Source organism: Anomalospiza imberbis, chromosome 26 (genome assembly GCF_031753505.1).
Source record: "Anomalospiza imberbis isolate Cuckoo-Finch-1a 21T00152 chromosome 26, ASM3175350v1, whole genome shotgun sequence".
NCBI lineage: Eukaryota > Metazoa > Chordata > Aves > Passeriformes > Viduidae > Anomalospiza > Anomalospiza imberbis.
The window spans coordinates 1,645,504-1,664,305 of record NC_089706.1 but is presented as its reverse complement, the minus strand read 5'-3'; the positions used below and the strand labels follow the sequence as shown (position 1 = coordinate 1,664,305).

Sequence of the window (18,802 nt, the reverse complement as noted above, 5' to 3'; positions counted from 1 at the left end):
CCCGCTCCTGGCTCCAGCCTTAATCTCCCACTGCAGTTTCCTGGCTGGCGATGCCTTTCCTGGCTCAGGGAGCAGGAACACCCCGGAGGAGAGACAGTGCCAGCAGCTCCCAGCACAAGGATGGTCACAGGGTGGGGCAGGGGTCCCCCTGCCTTCCTGGGGTGCCCCCAGCTCCAGGGGGTTGGGATGTGAGAAGGTCCCGCAAGCAAACAAAAAAAACCACTGAATAATTCAGAAAGGTCTTTTTCTTCCCCCTCCACCCTTATTTCCAGTCCTCCTTCCACCTCTCAGGGCAGCCAGCAGAGCTGCTCTCCGGCCCTGTTTCCCCCTGCCCAGCACCCCGAGACTTTCCAAAAGCCACCAAGCCCAGCCAGGTCGTGCCATCTGCAAACTCTCAGGTTTTTAAATTATATCTATTTTTTTCCTTGTCCTTTTCTTTCCCACCCCTTGCCTTTTCCCATGCCATACGCCTCCCCCTGGCCCCCCTCCCCTTGCCACCACCCCAAGCCCTCGGCTGGCCGAGGGGCTGCGAGGTGCGGGGTGGGTCTGGGGGTTGCGGGGGGCTTTGCATTGATGCATTGATCGCCCATGGTCTCCGCCTGACCTCCCTGCTCCCAGGGAAGCAGTCTCCATGGCTACTGGCCCTTCTCCTTCAGCGCAGACTGTAAATTCCTGCAGGCAAAGCCCAGCCTTGGGGGTGCGAGGGGGGGAGCCGTGAAGGAGTAACCAAAGCCAAATAGAAAGAAAGAAAGAAAGGCTGGGAGAGAGAAAAAGGGCGTTGCTTGGATGGGGCTCTCCTTTCCACTCCCCTTTCCCAGGTCCCCAGCACCAGGGCAAGGCGCCTGCTTCCCCCCTCCAGCACTGCTGCTCCTGCTCTTGCTCCTGCTGCTGCTGCTCTTGCAAAACTGGAATTGGCTGGGATTATTTAAGGGAAAAAAAAAAAGGAGGAGAAGGGATCAGAGCAGCCGCCAGAGAGAGGGCGATAGAGTCCACTTTCCTCCAACTGCCCTGGGTCTCCCTCCCTCGCTCTCTCCTCTTCAGCAACACCAAGAGCCCCAAACTGAACCCAGAGCAGCTTTTTCCATCAGTTCAGTTCCCTTCCCTCCCTCTGTCTCACACACGGCAAGGAGAGAGCCCCTTCCTCCCTTTGACTTTCCTTCGCATGCTCAGCCCCTTGTTTCCTTTAAAGCACTAGAAATCCCCCTTCTTGCCCCCGCTCCTCCCTGCAGACTGGGATTGCAATGGGAGCTTTGCAGACTGCTGGATTTTCCATCCTTTTCTTTCTCCTCCACTCTGGAAACACGCTGGCGAATAAAGCCAGTCAAGGTAAGAGAAAATCTTCCCTGCTCGAAGGTTTGCTGTTTGATGTGTGGATTGGGCAGCCGGATCTCCTCGTTAGAGCTGGGGTTTAAGTGCAGGCTGGAGAAGGAAGCAGCAGTAACAACAAACAGTGGAGGGGATTTTAAATGTCGCTTGCAGATATTCTCGCCTACTGCCTTGGAACTGGGGTTGGGTTTGTAAACTCTTTAATGAGTTGCGTTTCTTAGACTTTAGTTTTTTTGGTTTGGACTCTTTATCTCAAGGCAGGGGGTGCAGGGGCAAAAAATTAGGGTGGGCAAACAAGTCTGCATCCATCACAGGCAAAATGTGGCTGTTTGGAGAGGCTTGGGGGGCTCTGCTGAATTTGTGTCTGTGAGATGGGGCTACCACGGCAGCGGTGTGGGCGAGGAGGCTGCTCCGGGCTGGGCTGGAGGGCAGGGATGGCGGAGCGGGCGTTGATAACGCCGGGAGGCTGCATCTGTGCTCGGGGACTTCACATCGGCACGGGGAAATCTCAGATGTTGGCTGCAGGGGTAACAGGAAACTTCAGGTAGCTGAGCACAGCTAAGCCTGAAAATTAAGGGAGCTCTTTCCCTATCTCGTAGAAAGAGAGGCATGTCCCATCCTTATCAACTTTGGGCTTTTCCGTTTCACAACTCCCGTACTGAGCCAGAGCCTCCCCTTCCCAGACGTACACACGGAGCTTTATGTATGGTCTATCTATACCTTCACTTTTCTATAGCACCTCTATATTTAGCTCAGATTTTTTCTCTACACGCGCGCGGGAGTGTGCGCGCCCACACGAGCACACACAGCGCTATACATGATCCCGTTGGCTGTCTCAAAGGGGGTTTTCTCCTTAATTCACCACTATCTGTACAATCTGTCGCGTTTTCTCTTTTTCTTTCCATGGCATGTAAGGTTTCTCCAGCCCGGCTCTGGCTGTGCCGTTGTGGCAGCTGCATGTTTGTGCGTACGGCGAGATTAAATAGCGTGTGAATGAAATCTCGGAGCGCAGGGTATAATGAAAGATCTCTTGTAGGAGGATTCCAGCCACGCGCATGGTCGCCCGAGCCCTGTCACCGACAAAGTTAGAAGGAATTTCAAGGCTATTGTCTTATCTGGCTCAAAGTGTTTCTAAAACAATAGGCGACTTCTCCGGAGGGCAGCCTGGGCAAGCAGGAGAGATTTTCCAGGGCAAAGGTTTGGTGAGAAGGCGTCCAGCTTCACATAAAGCTTTATGATTTAGGCACAGAAAGGAATGCTTAGGTTTTTATCCCCCCTCAAATTATCTTGAGTGTATGCATTGCTTTCATTTCTTATCATAATATTTATTTATTAAGGCCTTTTGGTTTCCAGTTCCATTTAAGCCTGAGCCAGAATTGCATTAAAATAGCAAAGTGAAATTCCATCGTGCAGAGACTTGACAGATCCCTTCAGGGAAGGAGAGGGGTGGAGTGGGGGTGGAGAGAGGTGAGCTCAATCCTGTGCCGGGGTTCATCGCCCGCCGTGCGCCTGGGACAGCGCTGGCTCCTCCCGGGTGTCCGGGTGCTCAGCAGCCGGGGGGGCTGTGCTGGAGAATTGATCCCTGAGGCCGCAGTGGAGGGGTTCTGTGGGCTGGGGAGGGGAAGGTGACTGCAGAGAGGCAGAAGTCGGTGTCTATGGGGCTCTGGGCAGGGATGGGCCTGGTGCTGGTGGTCCTTTTTGGATGAGGCCGAGCTGATGGGCATTGTTAGGGCATCACTGATGGCAGGTACAACATGTGCCTTTCCTCAGAGCCTGCTGTCTCCTGGGTTTTCTGACTGTCACTGAGCTCCTTGAACCCGCTCTGTGTGTCTGGGACATGTGCTAGCCAGATATTTCTCAAAAGCATCAGGTGTGTGTGCCAGGTGACACCCCAAGGATGGGACACACATCACCCCAAAACCTTTGCCCTTTTGAGGGACAGCCACCCTTGCCAGGTGACTGTCACGGGCTGGAAAGGGCTCCTCTCCCATCTGTCTTTTCTTGATGGGATAACATTGTGTCGTGGGTTGGGCTTGCTGGCTCATTTCTTGTACTGAATTACCCCAGAAAGTTTAGTCTGTGGGGAAAGAAGGATTTAGAGAGCTGGCTGCTGGGCCTGGAGGGTGTCTGCCAGTGGACCTGGCTGGCTGTGGAGTCATCTTAGGGCTAGGGAAGCTTTCAAGAGGAGAACTGGCAATATAAATCTCAATAACCATAGGGAGGCTCCTGACACGCATTCACATCTGCGGTCTGCAGGTCAAGCTGCCCACATGTTGCTGTGCCCACCACTCCTCTGGGTTTTGGATAGATAGTGTCACCCCCAGTCCCAACCTCTTGCCGTCGATCCATCTCACAGCCTTCCAGACAGAAGAGTTTGTCCTGCTCTCAGTGGAGCAGTGCACTTACCTGCTGTCTGCTGGCCTCAGTCCCTCCCTGCATGCTGGGAGGACAGAGCCCAGGGACTGGCAGCTCTGCACCCTCCTCGGGCAGAGCCAGCCCCTCTGGCAGCACCCTCATCACTGGGAACACATCCCAGGATTTGCCACTTTTCCCAGCAGCTAATTCCACATCCCCTCAGATGATGCTGTGGTGTGGGACCAGGAGGGAGAGGCAGCATCTCCCTGGGAGATCCCAGCACCCCAGCTTGCAGCCCCTGGTGTTCCCACAACCCCAGTTCATGGTCCTGGGTGGGATGACAGCCTCGGCCCAGCCCACTGGGCACTCGATGGTTGATGGTTGACAGCAGCCCTCCTGCTTGGTGCTGTGTGGCTGCCCGGGGCCAAGCCGCTGTCCCACGTGAGGGGCCAGCGTGCTGGGATGCACCTGCAAAGCCTACACCGCCAGGGATTATTTTTCTGCATTTTTTCAAGGAGTCTAAAATTTTCCAATTGCAGCGTGGAGATGCTGTTTGATTCCCCTCCCATTGCCGCCAAACCTCCTCCCCCTTGGCCTCTGCCTTCCTACCTCTCCAGCATTCACAGTGTGCGACTGTTGTGCCTGTCCCCTCCACCCCGCTGAAATATGAAATGTAAAACTGTAAACATTTCACATACACAGTTCAAAGGAGATCTTTGACTGAGGACGTCTAACATGCCTGTACCGAGATTAAAAAAGGGGAGGGGGTGGGTAGGAAGGAGGGAAGAAGAGTTTTTTTGTAACTGCCAACTGGAGTATAAATATTCAGACACCTTGAGTCTTCCAGTGCCGATGTACTGCTCTCTCCAAACTGCTCGGGAGTTTGGGGGTTCTCATCTTTTATTTTTATATAGATTTTTTTTCCTTCGCAGACAGCCACACCAGAGTACTCAGTTTAGGAAAATAGTATGCATGATTGACCTTAGCCTTCACTTTCAAAATTCTAAGTCCCCCGAGAGGCTTTAGGAAAAGCCTGGGATGGCAAATAAGGTTTGCTCTGTCTGGCGGCACTGGAGGATGCCTGGCTGTGTTTTGGAGAGGCTGTGTCCCCGCTGGAGATCTTGAGATTGTTGCTCCCGGAGCAAAAAACAAACACATTTTTTAAGGCAAGGCCGGGTCAGTCCAATAAGCCAAAGGAACAACAACAGCAGTGACAATTCCATGGGGAGATGAACAGGCTGCTGGTGTGGAGCATTAAACCCTCCGTGGGAAAGTGGTGATGGAATTGGGTTGAAGTGACCAGCGTTGGCACAAGGAGGTGGGATGGAGGTGGAGGGAACATTTCCTACCCAGGGAATGGTGGTAGAACTGGGATCCATCAGGATGACCTGGGCTGCTGCAGAGGATGGACAGCTCAACCTAACTCTGCCCTCATGGGAGTGGGAAGCATAAGTGAGGGGGATAAAAAAGCTCTTTTCTGGGTCATTAACAGCTTTGGGGAAGCAAAACCCAGGGTGAGGGTTATAGAGCAGGGTCTGGGCATTGGACAGCAGGGTCACCAGGCTGGGAATGGCTCCAGGTGCTCGCTGTGACTTGCGGTTCCTCCTCCATCCATCCTCCATCACTGCACAGGGCCAAGCGCTGGGGCTGCACCTCCTGTGTCCCACCTGTTTTTGGGAAAGCTGGGTGGATGTGCAGGGCACGGGGCTGGTTCGGGGGTCTCCATTGCATGCTGAGATACAGACATCCCCTCTGAGCCATCCTGAGCACAGCTACCTGCCCAGGGACCACTGGCACCCCCATCCTGGCAGCAAGACATCACCCAGCAGCTGAGTCAGGATCTCTGCGTGCAGGTGACACTTCTTTAGCCAGTTTACAGAAGGCTGCCCTGCAGAGCATCCTCCTCCCCTCTCCTGGCCCATATCCCCTCCCCGGGGCTGCCACTGCCGTGGCCATGCCCTGAGCCACTCCTGCTGTGGTGCAGCACGAGTCACCCTTGCAAGCTCCCTGGACGAACAAATGATTAATAAACTGCACCACAGTGTCTGAGGTGGTTATTAATACCCTGGTAAAAGGAGCTACTGAAGTTATAAAGCTTTAATTTGGCATTAAGGCCGAGTGGAAACTCCGCGTGTCTGCCAACAGCTACACACACATCCCCATACAGACAGGCTGTTAATATATATGCCTATATAAAAACAAAGAATAAAATTAATTTGTAGAAAAAGCTGAAGCACTTGTAGGAGAGGGGGAAAAGGATGGTGGGTTTGTTTGTTTAGGATTTTTTCAGGCCAGTTTTTGCTGTCCTGTCTCACCCCCCTCCTCAAATTTATTGCAACTTTTGGCCTAGGGCTAAAACCATCTTTTATTATTTTTTTTAAACAAAATAAGGAAGTGAGGAAAGAGCCTCAATCCAGGCTCTAAAAATATACGAGCTGTTGCTTTATCCCCCTCCTCGCTGTCGGGTGTGACGCCGCAGGGCACAGAGGTGATGCCCGGGGGGCAAAGCCCTGCGGCTCCCGGTGGGTGCGCGCCGGTCCCGGGGAGGTGGCGGTCCCCCCGCTTTTGGCACGCTCGAAATGGCAGTGGCGTTGAAACCGTCTGCCTCCGCTGCCTTTGAAATGGAGAATAAAGCTGCAGCTGGAGCGGAACGGGGCCCAACAGCCAGCGCTGGAAAATCCCACCCACAACGGAATAAAAAACATGGCCCGAGGCGCGGGGCGAGCGCCGCAACCTCCTGCCCTTCTCCGCAGCCCCCGGCGATGGCCGTGCCAGGGATGCTCCTGCCCTCTGAGGAGCCCTGGTCGGCCCCAGGGAGATGGGGCTGGGCAGGGAGCGGGGCCACCGCGGGCGAGACCTGCGGCCCCCAGCGAGACTCAACATCTTCATCAAAACCAAATTCCCGGCCGGGCGCAGAATTCCCCAGTGCCGGGGATTTGAGGCACGATGCGCCCATCTGCGCCGCCCGGGTTGGGCTCTTTTCAGGCAGCTTAGGGTGAAAAACAGAGTTTTTTGGATTATTTCTGGAAGGAAGAAATGGAGGGGTACAGAAATAGGGGTACAGGTCTGCAGGAGGACTGGCAAACCCTCCAAAAAACCCACCTGGATTTGGGACCTTGAATGGAGCAGGTCCTCTGGAGTAGGGGGACAAGCAGGGCACACCCCAGCGAGGAACTACTGGGAGCAAATAGGGACAGGAACATCAGTAAAGATTTTTTTATTTAATTTTTTTTTTTTTAATCTTCACTTGTCTTGGAGATGAACCCTCTCACATTGTGGCAGCAACTCAGAGCACCTGCAGTGAGGCCACAGGCAACTTTTTGGATGGAGGAAATTCTCCTGCAGGAAAAACGGGCTGGGCTGAGAGAAAACCTTCCCTTTCATGGGAAAATGCTGCTTGCATTGACAAAAATGCTAAAAACTGAGTTTTTCAGAGGGTTTTACTTTAATTCGCTACATCATTTTTGAAGGCTACTGAGGAGCCAAAATTTCAGCATTCTAAAATTGGGATCTTTGCCAATCGTGGGATGGCTCCTGGAGTGCCCAGGAGGGTATTTATTCACTCTTCCCACAAACACACTTTTTTGGTTTTTTTTTTTGGTTTGGTTTTTTTTTTTTGTTGTTTGTTTGTTTTTTTTTTTTTTTTTAGAATCCTGTAACCTTTCAGAATGACTCTAGCTTTGGAAAAATTAGAGTGGAAAACTGATAATGTTTTCTTTTGTAGTTTTGCTGCTGTGTAATCTTTCCAAAGTTAGACAACTTTTGAAGTTACAGAAAGGGAAAAAAGATAGGAAAAAAAATGCTATACATGCATGAGTGGGAAAGGGCCAGAGATGCAATTTGGTGCCTCATACATGTTGTTCATAGTCTGGAGTTTGAGTGTAGAAGGAAAAAGAAACAGGAAATAAAATTCCCCCAAAAGTGAGATTCCTGGCAGAAGGCTGGGAAAGTTTCAATGATGTGATTTATGCCTGGTGGATGCTTCACGTTCTGAGCATTTGTAGGGGAAGGAGATGGGGTTTGATGGATGGTCTGTACTGTTTGGGTGCTGGTTCTCACCTGTGTGCCAGGTGGGTGCCCAGGGTGCCAGACCTGACAACTGTCACCCTGGCACCATGACTCGAAGCATCACAATGTGATTTATAACTTTGGGGGAACACCTGAAGGGGAGCTCCCAACCATGCAGGGCCAGGACCAGGATCTGCAGATTCAGTAGACTTTTGGGTCAGCATCAGCTTTGCTGCTGCTGAGTTCCCATGTACATTGTGGCCAATGCTTGGCATCCCCCCACATCCCCCTGCTCCAGTGCCACAACCTCCCAACACCCCTCTGGGAGCCCAGTGAGGGGCGCAGGAGCCTGAGGCGAGGTCACTGGGATGCTGAACAGCCACACTCAGCTCCCCAAAGGCACAAGGGCCCCATGGGACCCCTGGCACAGGCAGGGATTGATGCTGGGTGCTGGGGTGGCCACGGCACTGTGGCACCATGGCCAGTGCCGCGGCTGCTGTAGGTTCCAGCCAGGAGCAGGGCCCTGGTCCCCATGCAATCCCTCCATCGTCCCCACCGTGGTGGGTCAGCCTCCAGCTGGTGATTAATGGCCCAAGGGAGGCCGTGGTGGCCGCGGGCCATGGCTAATGTCAAATAACAAATATGAATGCGGGCTGTAAATATTTATACAATGCGCAGGCACGTGCCGCCTCCCCGATGCAGAGACAAAGCTCTCCTCCTCCCAGCCGGGTGACTCTCATCTCCCGGCAAAGAGCCGCCGGGGTGGCCGGGACAGGGCTCGGGCTGGCGTTCCCGCGGCCGTGGCCCCTGTCCCGCAGGGCTGCCTGCCTGCCCGCCGCTTGCAGGGATGTTTTGGGTCTCTGGGGAGCTCCTGGAACACTTCTGTTCTTGGGGCTGCTGATAAGCAGTCTTTTAAAGGCAGCTGAGAGCTTTGAAGCCTCACGCTCCTCCTGAGGGGGTACAGGGAAGCTGGAGGGACTCTCGGGTCTTCCTTCCCCAGTGAGAAGCTTCCTATCCCCGTGAGAGGAGGTGGAGGCAAATCCCTCCAGGAGCAGGGTTGATGCTCCCCACGTGGAGCTGGAGCCTGGGCTGCTCTGGGAGCCCTGCCCATAGCTGCAGGGCTGCAGGTGATGCTCAGCCCCACCTGCCCCTCAGCAGCCTGATCTCCAGGCACTGGCAGTCACGGGGGAGATGTGCCCGCTTCAGGGCACCTCATCTCCCTGACTGCCAGAGCAGGGAAGGCAGTGAGAGCCAACTGAACAGCCTTTTGCTCACAAACCACCACTCCATATGCCTGAGGCTTCTCCATTTCCCAAATACCATTAAAACCTCCACTCCCACAGCCTCCTGTCACAGCAAACCCTTGGGCATTGCTGCTTGAGGCCATTGGCAGCACAGGGAGCTCTGGATGTGATGTCCTGGGTACCACGGCACTGCATCCCAGAGGAGGAGGTTGAGGGGCAACAGGGGATGTGGACGATGCAAATTTTGTCCGTGTCCCCAAGGAAGCCTTGGTGTTTTCCTCAGTTCTCCTTCCTGCTTCTCAATCCTGGCTCCCAGGTTTATTTAGTGTGGTCCCTGCTAATTCGTGCACATTCATTGGCACCTAAGAATAGAAAGTGATGACGATTATTTGGGTGCCTGGTCGGCTCAGGAAACAGCTAATTGAAGACAGAGATTTTACCTCTGCCTGGGCTGGCTCCAGCCTGGACTAGGAGTTCCGGAGCAGCATTTCCTATCATCAGACACATGAAAGGACCACGGAGTCTCAGGGTGACATGTCCAAGAGGGGACACAGGTTGTGCTGTTTGGGAGTGGACCCAGTAATTCACTATGTCCAGAGCCCATCATTAGGGCTGATTGAGGAGCCAGAGGCTGTTGGGATCCGTCACCTGGGGTGGTGGCTCCTGTGGGGACACAGGTAGAGGTCCTAGGCTCTCCCCTTTACTCCCTCACCTGTCCTCTTGCAGATGTTGATGAGTGTGTGGAGGGCACCGACAACTGCCACATCGATGCCATCTGCCAGAACACCCCCAAGTCCTACAAGTGCATCTGCAAGTCTGGCTACACCGGGGATGGGAAGCACTGCAAAGGTAGGGACACGCCGCTGGCAGAGCTGGATCCTGCTGACGAGCGACAGCCCCAGCAGGTCAGAGGCCAGCAGTGGCTTGTCAGCACTGGCCCATGCAAAAAAGCCACTTGTTCACCCTGGCCCATTGTAAACCTTTTATCCCCCTTTTCTGCCCCAAACTCCTGGCCTGTTGAAAACACAAACTTAAAAATAAGACATAGAAACAGAGATATAGATGGTGTAGATATCAATTTAGATGTAGATCTAGGTGTAAATCTAGATATCAATATAGGTATATATCTGTATATAGATACAACTGAGTGGGGAATGGAAAGAAAATGAGCTCCTTGGGGCAGCAGCAGCAGGAAAGCAGGATTGGGGCAGGGGGAAAATTCCCAGCTGGAAGCAGGTTCAGGGTCAGGATGGGCTGAGTACAAATAGCAGAGGGATTAAAGTGCTCCAGGCACTGCAGGGCTTTGCCATGGAGACGGGCTGCTCTGCCAGCACCCTGGGAAATCCCAGGAGGTTCCCAGCACTCTGCACCAAGCTAAACCTGTAAGACACTGGGTTAGCTGGGGCTCCAGCATCCAGTCTGGGGAGAATGGGAATGATATTGTAGAGTCGGGAGGGATGCTGCAGGTGATAACGGAGCTGAGGACCTGCTGCTGGAATAGGCAGAGAGAGCAGAAGACGCCAGGGCACATTACCAGCTGGGTGGCAAAGATGCTGGAGATGGGGAGCAGCACCCATGGCAGGCAGCAGCCGGGGCAGCCCTGCAGCTCTCCTGCCCTTCTCCGCAGACGTTGACGAGTGCGAGCGGGAGGACAACGCGGGCTGCGTGCACGAGTGCGTCAACATCCCCGGCAACTACCGCTGCACCTGCTACGACGGCTTCCGCCTGGCACACGACGGCCACAACTGCTTAGGTGAGGAACGTCGGCGCCCTGCAGCTCCTCTGCTGCTCCAGCACCTTAGGACCGACCTGCTGGCTTTGTTTGCTGGGCACTTCCCAGGACCCAACACTCCCAGATCTGCTGCAGAGCCATGGAACCATGGTGGCACTCCCAGGGCACCGAGCCAGCTGCAGGCATGTCCTGTGCTGCAATGGCTCGCTGGGGACAGGATTGCTCCCCGTTACATCAGGGTGATGCCAAGGGAGGATGCTCCATGCTGGGAGGAAAACTCGCTCTGTGGGTCCATCTCTAGACTGGAAGGGTTGGGGAGAGGCAAAACTGGTAGAGTTGGGTTTGGAGTTGCTGGGGTGAGGAGCAGGCTCCCCACAGCCGCATCCTGCTGCGGCAAGTGGCCGGGCCAGCGGCTCTGTGCCGCTGCCGAGGGCAGGACCAGCTCACCCGGGCCCTGCCGCTCGCTCCGCTCGTGCTTGAGGTCAGCCCTGCACCTGCCAAAATAGATGAGTTAATAGCAAATATGGTGGGGATGGGAACCAGCGAAGGGACTGGATAAATAATCCCCGGGCCAAGACAAACCCGGCATCTGCCTACGGAGCGGCCGTGCATCCTCCCTGCTACTTCCCACCGCCCCAAACTCCATCCGGCCGCGGCGGAGCCAAAGCTCCCGCCAGAGCCCCGGGGCCCATGGAGCTGCCCGCGCCCGTCACCCGCTTCCTCCCGCGGCATCCGCGGTGGGAGCTCCGGGGCACGGGGCCGCCCGCCTCCCCTCTGCCTGGAGCTCATGCTATTTTCCAATTAGTGTCTGCAGAGGGGTCATTAATGAGCTCATCACTGGGAGGAGGAGGAGGGGAAGGGATTATGGACACATACGCTTTGCATTAACCACCATCACCGGGATCTTTTTAGCCTCCTCGGGGAGGGGGGAGATTTACACAGCTGGGAGGAGGCGCGGGCGGGCGGCGGCGGCTGGCTCTGCCTTCCTCTCCCGGGGGAGGATGAGCCCGAGGAGAAGAAAGGAAAGCTGGACGTCATGTGTTTACAGAGTTGGGTGGGAGGGGATGGAGATAGCTGGGGAGCAGCCGGCCGAGCAGGGATCTGGGGGGAGCACGCTGGCTCCCACCTTGAGCCCTTCCTTAGCTCATCCCAGCATCTCAATTCTGATCCCGATGTGCTTTGCCCAACCCCTGCATCCCCTTTTAGTCAAAAGAAAGAGAAGCAGAGCAAAGCAGCATATTGTGCCAGGCTTTGCCAGTACCATGGGCAGGAGCTGAGCTGGGGAGGGGTCAGGGTATATGCCCACCAGAGTCCACCGGCCCCTCCATTGCCCATCCTGGGTGACCTTTTGAACCAGGACAGGAATTCAAGCCCCCATCCTGACACAGGCCCTGCTGGCTACAGCCCATCTCTGTTGCCTTTAATAAAACAGGTATTAGAGAAGTGGAGTCTCATTTCAGCCATTGGGTTTGAATGGCTGCCTCCTCATTTTTGAGCAGAGCTGGAAGGAGAAGTTGCAAGACATTAAGCCCTTGTTCTAAGCAGGGGGATTTGTGGAGGGTTATCGGCATCTGCAGGACATAGCTTGGCTGGGATGAGCATTGGAGGAAGCCATGAGCTTCCTGCCATCGCAGAGGATGTCCCTTTATCCCTGGCTGCAGCCCAGGTGTCGGTCCTCCCTGCCCTGTGGGTGAGGGGCTGTTTCCAACACCTCCTTTCCAAAACAGCAAGTTTGTGGGGTGCTCCTGGGCTCCGCTGCCTGGCCACTTCCAGCTAGAGCTGCAGCCCTGCTTTGATAATTCTGAGCGAACCCTCAGGGCTTGCCAGGGGCTGGGGCACAGTGCAAGGCACCCACACTGCTCAGGCATCCATCTGTCCATCCATTTTGCCCAAAAGCAAGGGGTTTGGGTGCGTGCTGTGCTGTTTGGGGAGGGGGCCGGTGCTGGGAGCCCCTGGCGCGTGCCGTCGCTGAGCCGCTATTGCGGCGTTTCCGGTGGGTGATGCTGTCGGGGCTCAGTTTTCCCCTTGGCTGTGGCTCTGCAATGCTCGAGTTCACAGGACGTTTTCTTTGGCATGGGGCCCCTCGCTTCCCAGCCCGACACCATCACCCGGCACCGCAGGCAGAGGGGGCAAGGGGTGGCCACGGCACAGATTTGTCTCTGCCTGAGCCCGGCATCCTGGTTGCTCTGGCACCTCAGGGCACTGGTGAGTTCAGCTTGGACCATTGTTCCCAAAAAGCCTCTAGAGAGAGCAATGGGCAGTTACTCTTCATTAAATGCAGGTTTGGCAGGGCTGGGGCAAGGGCATTGCTGCTGCCACGGGGCCACATCTCAGCCCCTTGCTGCCTTGGCTTGTTAAACCAAAACAGGTGTGAGGGCAGCCAAGCAGCAGAGCAGGGGATGTGAGTCCCCTTACAAATAATTATCCCTGCTCTGGGCTAAGGTTTCCCAGCTCCTCCTAATGAAGTGCAGGCATCCCCAGCTGGCAACAGGCTCTGAGGGGCTGGGAGCAGGGGCTGGCTGCAGCCAGAATCTTGGATGAGCATCCTGGATGTTTTGGGTTTTCTGGGACAAGGAAAACCCCTTTCTTCTGTGGTCTGATGTTCCCTTCTGTAAAATGAGGCCATCAGTCAGGGAAGCTGTATGATCCCTGCACCCACTCCTGCTGTGCTTTGCCTTCATCCCCCACTCTGTAAAGCATTTCTCTTTCCTCCAGCTGGGGGGAAGCAGGTCACTGCCCAGCAGATCTGTCCCACACGGTCCCCATGCCCTTGGTGTGCCAAGGAGCTGTGCTCACCCCCTGCCGCCTTCTCTCTGCAGACCTGGACGAGTGCTCGGAGGGCAACGGTGGCTGCCAGCAGACCTGTGTCAACATGATGGGCAGCTATGAGTGCTTCTGCAGGGAGGGCTTCTTCCTCAGTGACAACCAGCACACCTGCATCCAGCGCCCTGAAGGTCAGTGCTCAGCACTTCCACGCCCTGGGGCACCCTCCATCCCTTCATTTATCAGGCAGGTCTGTCCTCTGTCATTTCTGGCCACTCCTGCCTGGGTTTAGGTGCTGCTGCTGAGTTCTTGATGTGGCAGATTTGAAAGTGAATCTATGGCAGGCATGCTGGGAGAGGTGATAAATGTCCTGCAGCAAAACCCTCACGTGTCTCTTATCCAGGCACAGCAATACTGAGCCGGGGACATTAATCCTATGCCCAGAGCAATTTATTGACAAATGGAAGGACCTGGAGGTCCTCACACCACCTTAGGAGACACATCTTTCCCTGCCAGGTCTTGCACAGCACCGAGCCCTTCGTCTCAGTATCAACTCTAAATTGTTGCCGTCTGGAGCAATCTCTTAGCCAAAATAAGAGGAAATGAGAGATTTTTGCGTCTCTGCAGATTTTTATCTCTGCTGCTTGGCAAAGCCAGCTGAGTGTTTTTGCTTTCCTCCTTCCCAGCTGTGTTGGTCACTCCAGCTCCCCAGGAATCTCACCCTGCCCAGGACAGCTGAGCAGCTGCAGTGGCATCTCGTGTGTCCCCATCCCTTGCGTGGCCAAGAGGGATGAGCTGGCTGCTCCTCCCTGCTGGTGTCACATCGGGTGGTCCCTGCTGGGGACAGGGATGCAGGTGCTGGGTCTTGAGCTCAGTGGGGTTTAAAGCCACCGAGAGATGTGGGAGCAGGGTCTATCACCCAAGGCAGCAGGGAATCAAAGGTTGAAGGCTCCTAGGTGGTTTTGTCCACCTTCCCAAGCAGCTCTGTGTCAGGATCTGGCCAGGGTTATCCTGTCCCCACAAGGTTCTCATTGACAAGGTTTCCCCCTGTTGCGATCAACTCGCCATCCCATCCCACCTCAGATGTCCCTTGCCACTGCTGACCAGTGCCAGCAGCTTTTGGAGCATTTCTTTGCTTCCTTTTCTCTTTTAGAAGGCATGAACTGCATGAACAAGAACCATGGCTGTGCCCACATCTGCCGGGAGACCCCCAAAGGGGGCATCGCCTGCGAGTGCCGCCCCGGCTTCGAGCTCACCAAGAACCAGCGTGACTGCAAACGTAAGGAGACCTTCAGGGCTGGGGATACAACCTCCCAGGGACCCCCCTAACCCTGTCCCCATGGCACAGATACCTCCTGCCCCTGCAGCAAAGCCCTGACCCCCTGGTAGCGGTTGGTTCATTGAGCCTGAAGCTCAGCATGCTCAGCTCTGCTTCTGTTGCCCTTAGAGACAATGCTTCTGGCAGCCCCCTTTACTGTGGGATGTTGTGTCCTTACATGACCAGGCTGAAATGGCAGTTCAAGGGGGTCCCAGAGGCTCAGCATCCCCTGTTCTTGTCCCAGTGTTTCACTTTCCAAAGGGGAGGTGAACAAGGAGAGTGCAATTGGCATGTGAGGAGCGCAGGAATCCTCTCCCTGAGAGTTGTGGCGCTCTCAGCCTGTCTGATCTCCTGCCAGCATCCCACTGGCAGTGCCAGGGTTATTAAATAGATATGTGTGCGTTTATGCAATTATTTTTATTTTGTTTCTCATTTGCTGTGTGCAGCAAATGTGTAAAATCGCTGATGAAATGAAGGTTTAATCCTAAACTAAATGAATGGCACACCTTGCCCCCTGGGGAGGGCTGGCAGGGATTCCCAAAAGCTCCTGTGTCATTCCAGAGCTCAGGAAAGTTTCACCCTTCCCCTGTAGCACTGGATTCAGGGTCAGGGTCAACCAGACCACCAGTCCCCTTTGCTTGGACTCCACTGGTGGCATTTAGCAGACATGCAGAGGGAAGACATGAGAAACCACATAACAGCCTGCATCTGCTAAGATCCCACAGGGAAAGTGAAGGGCTTTAGGAATTATCTGTGAGGGAAGGAGGAAGGAAGGAAGGGAAGGAGGGAGGGAAGTCTCTGAGGGTACGGATGTGGTGTTTCCAAGCCAGCTTTATGTGCTACGTGTGGAGGCTAGGCAGGGAAGAGGAGCTGGGGCCACGGTGACACTGGTGCTTTGCTCCCACAGTGACCTGCAACTACGGGAACGGGGGCTGCCAGCACACCTGCGACGACACCGACCAGGGGCCCAAGTGCGGCTGCCACGTCAAATTCCTGCTGCACTCGGACGGGGTGACGTGCATAGGTAGGTCAGGCCATCACCCACACGTGGGTTGGGGTGTGGGATGGTTCCTCTTCCTCCCTGGGTGATTTGTCCTTGGCTTGGTGAAGGGTTTTTCCCAAGCCTTGAGCGTGCGGCGATTTCCTTTTGCTGAGACCAGGGAAGCTCAGCACGTGTGTGAGGGATGCTGCAGTACCTGGGCGTGCAGGGATGTGTCTGCACAGCCACAGGGAGCAGAAGTGGTCTTGGTGGTGCTTGAGGGGACACCTGGGGACAGGTTGCTGTGCTGGGGCGCAGGCAGGGGTCCCTGCCTGCCTCAGTGCTGCTGAAGAGAGAGCTGTGAGGATGCCCTCATGCTGGGAATTGTTACTGTCGCTGTCACTGGCAGCTTTTGAGGAGGGATGTGGAGGGGGCAGGTTTGCCCACAGCAATCTGTTACAACTTGGTATTGTGGGGCCTTGGCTCAGGAACAATTGTCTTGCAAAAAAAAAAAAAAAAAAAAACCAAAACCAAAACCCCAACAACCTGACAAGTCAACCAGCCCCAGAATTGTCCTTTTCCTGTGTGTGTTTTCAAATTGTAAAACATCAAGCAGAGATAGAAGTTTTACTGGTTTCATATGCTTGTGCTGTTTAACAGCTGCTTTGATTTAAAAAATGTTATATTTGGGGAGTGATTAAGTCCACAATTGCTTGAGACATTTGAGTTCTTACTGCAAAATGAAAAAGAAAAAGGAACTGGAAGCAAGAGAGGTTTTGGCTCCCCATGTCCCTGCTGTGCCTGAACAGAAAACTCTTCATGCTTTCCACAGACGGCTCCGTCCTCAGGGCAGAGGATCCCCCCGAGCCCCCGGCTGCTCCCTGCCAGCTTGAGGGGTGTTTGGGGCTGAGCCCCCAGCAAAGCCCTCCTCCCCATCAGCTCACTGCTGCTTTAACGTCACTGCTGTCCCCCAGCCTGCTCCCAGGGTGGATCCCAATCCCTCCTGGCTGCTGGCAGGCGCTCACAGCCCTGGTCCCCGCCGTTCTCGTGTTTGTTCCCACAGCCTTTGCGTCCTGCCCCACCTCTGAGGACCGTCCCGGGGGTTGTTGCTGTGCCTGGGTGGGGAGCTCCCCTGCAGCAGGGAGCTCAGGACCCCGGGTGTGTCAGCTGGTGGGTTCCTCCTGGATGGGGGGCCCTGCGTGCGGCGTCTGACTTGGGCAGCTCTGGGACCAGGGATGCCCCTGGCCTGTTGGGCGTGGGGGTGAGAGAGCAGCTCTCCAAAGCATCTTGTGATGTGGGGGGTGCTTCAGAGCGGTCTGTTTGCTGGGGGGGTGATCTCTGCACTCAGACCCTGGGTACCACAGGTGTGAGGGTGGGATTTGGGAGTTTCCAAAATCACTCATCCTCTTCTCCTTGGCCAAAGACTCCCTCTTTGTCCCCACGCCCTGCATCGTACCTGCTGGGGAGGCATCTCCCACCAGAGCCAGCACATCCCTGTGAGCTCTCCCACTGTCCACCTTTCCAGGGTAAACCAAACACTGCACCAGAGGATTTTAGGAGCAGCACCAGCCCTAAGCCCACCGCACCACGCCTGTCTCATGCCTCTGGGCTCTGCAATCCCCTCTCTGCAGGAAGGGGCCTGCCCCGCTCCTGCACTCCCTGGGGGATTCCCAATCCCCAGCCCCACTGTGGGAACACCAAGGGGTTGTGCTCCAACCACTGGGAGCCAGCAGCCACCCCGCAGGGATGCCCGGCCAGCAGATTTACAGCCGAGGTACCTGCTCGGATATTTATAACCACCCTTTCTTGTTTTATGGCTCGGGCACAGCAAACAGCCCTCCCCCATCCACACTGCCCCCTTCACCGCCCCTTCCCCATTTCCTCCAAAATATTTCATCATTTCAAGGGGAATAAGGTTTCCAGTGAGGGGAAACGCAAAGTCGTTCCCCGGGCCATGGGCTTTGAAATTGAACGCGGTGCGTTTGATGGGCTGCCGGGACAGGCCCCTGGTCCAGGTTCCCTTCAGATCACACCACGCGGCAGGAAGCACGATCAGCCCCTCTGAGTGACAGTTTCATTAGGCCACGGCCGGTGTTTTTCATTTTTCTGCTTTTTATTGCTGCTTTTAAAAATGCAGATAATGAGGAACATGCCTCTAAGCACAGGGGCCATCACTAATGGCTCCCAACATGTCTGCAGGCACGAGGGGGAGGGGGAGCCAGGAGGGGAAGCCAATGACCTTATATATTTATATTTATGCTCCAAAAGCAGCCTTAAAAAAAAAAAAAAAAAAAAGAATTAAAAAAAGCACATAAAACAGCCCTCCAGCAGCCAAGGGTGCAGTGCCCGCGAGGAGATGCAAAACCAGCTGTCACAGTTGATGCAGATTTTGGCTTTCCAGGAAGATTTACTAGCTAGGGCATCTTTGCAGCTGCCTCCCATCTATATTTGGGGTGCAGCAGGGCTGTTGCTGTCTCCCTACTTGTGGCGAGCACTGGTGGAGCTGAGGGGGTGGACGGGGAAGAAATATGGTTAGATGGAGAAGGGAACTAAGCCCAGCTCAAGTTTTATGGCTGATTTCCTGACCCACGCCTAGGCGGTTTGCGGCAGCACTGCCGACGCTCCCCAGCTTTGTGGGGCTGGCGGTGCTGGGAGCTCTGGACCCACAGCCAGGGTGCACTGACCCACGGGTGAGGCTGAGCAGCCAGGATTTGGGCTCACTGCTGGCTTGGCTGCTAAATCCAAGGGGTGCAAGTGCCACAGGCGGGATGTGGTTGCCTTCGCAAAGCCCGCGGCTGCGCAGCGTCCGCGTGGCTCCGCTCAGGGATCACCACCTGCCCTGGCACGTGCTGGTTTTGTTCACAGCCAGGGCGAGGACCTGGTTCCCCAGACTAACAGGCTGCACTAACGCTCCTCATAACGCGCTTCTCCCGCTCGCATGGGGCTCCAACCAGCCCAGCACAGCTGGAGGGGGTTTGGAGAGGCTGAGGGACATGGAATGCTTGGGAGGTGGGAGAGAAAAAGCCCAAAGGGACAGTTTGCACCAGGCTGGAAATGCAGCAGCGCTGAACCCATTG

General features: G+C 55.2%; 1 protein-coding gene across 4 annotated transcripts in view; it reads left to right on the top strand.

The window, feature by feature from the left end:
* The first annotated feature begins 646 nt into the window (after positions 1-646).
* The window catches only part of SCUBE3 (signal peptide, CUB domain and EGF like domain containing 3), a 30,393-nt gene continuing 12,237 nt past the window's right edge, over positions 647-18,802 (top strand). The window contains exons 1-6 of one of the 4 annotated variants that reach the window (XM_068173356.1): positions 655-1,326; positions 9,660-9,782; positions 10,561-10,686; positions 13,485-13,619; positions 14,582-14,707; positions 15,654-15,770. In XM_068173356.1, coding sequence (XP_068029457.1) covers positions 1,242-1,326; positions 9,660-9,782; positions 10,561-10,686; positions 13,485-13,619; positions 14,582-14,707; positions 15,654-15,770 — 712 coding nt within the window. In that variant the 5' untranslated portion in view covers positions 655-1,241. Of the gene's footprint in view, positions 1,327-9,659; positions 9,783-10,560; positions 10,687-13,484; positions 13,620-14,581; positions 14,708-15,653; positions 15,771-18,802 lie in introns of all 4 variants that reach the window. The other 3 variants (XM_068173358.1, XM_068173359.1, XM_068173357.1) reach the window with 3 other exon arrangements.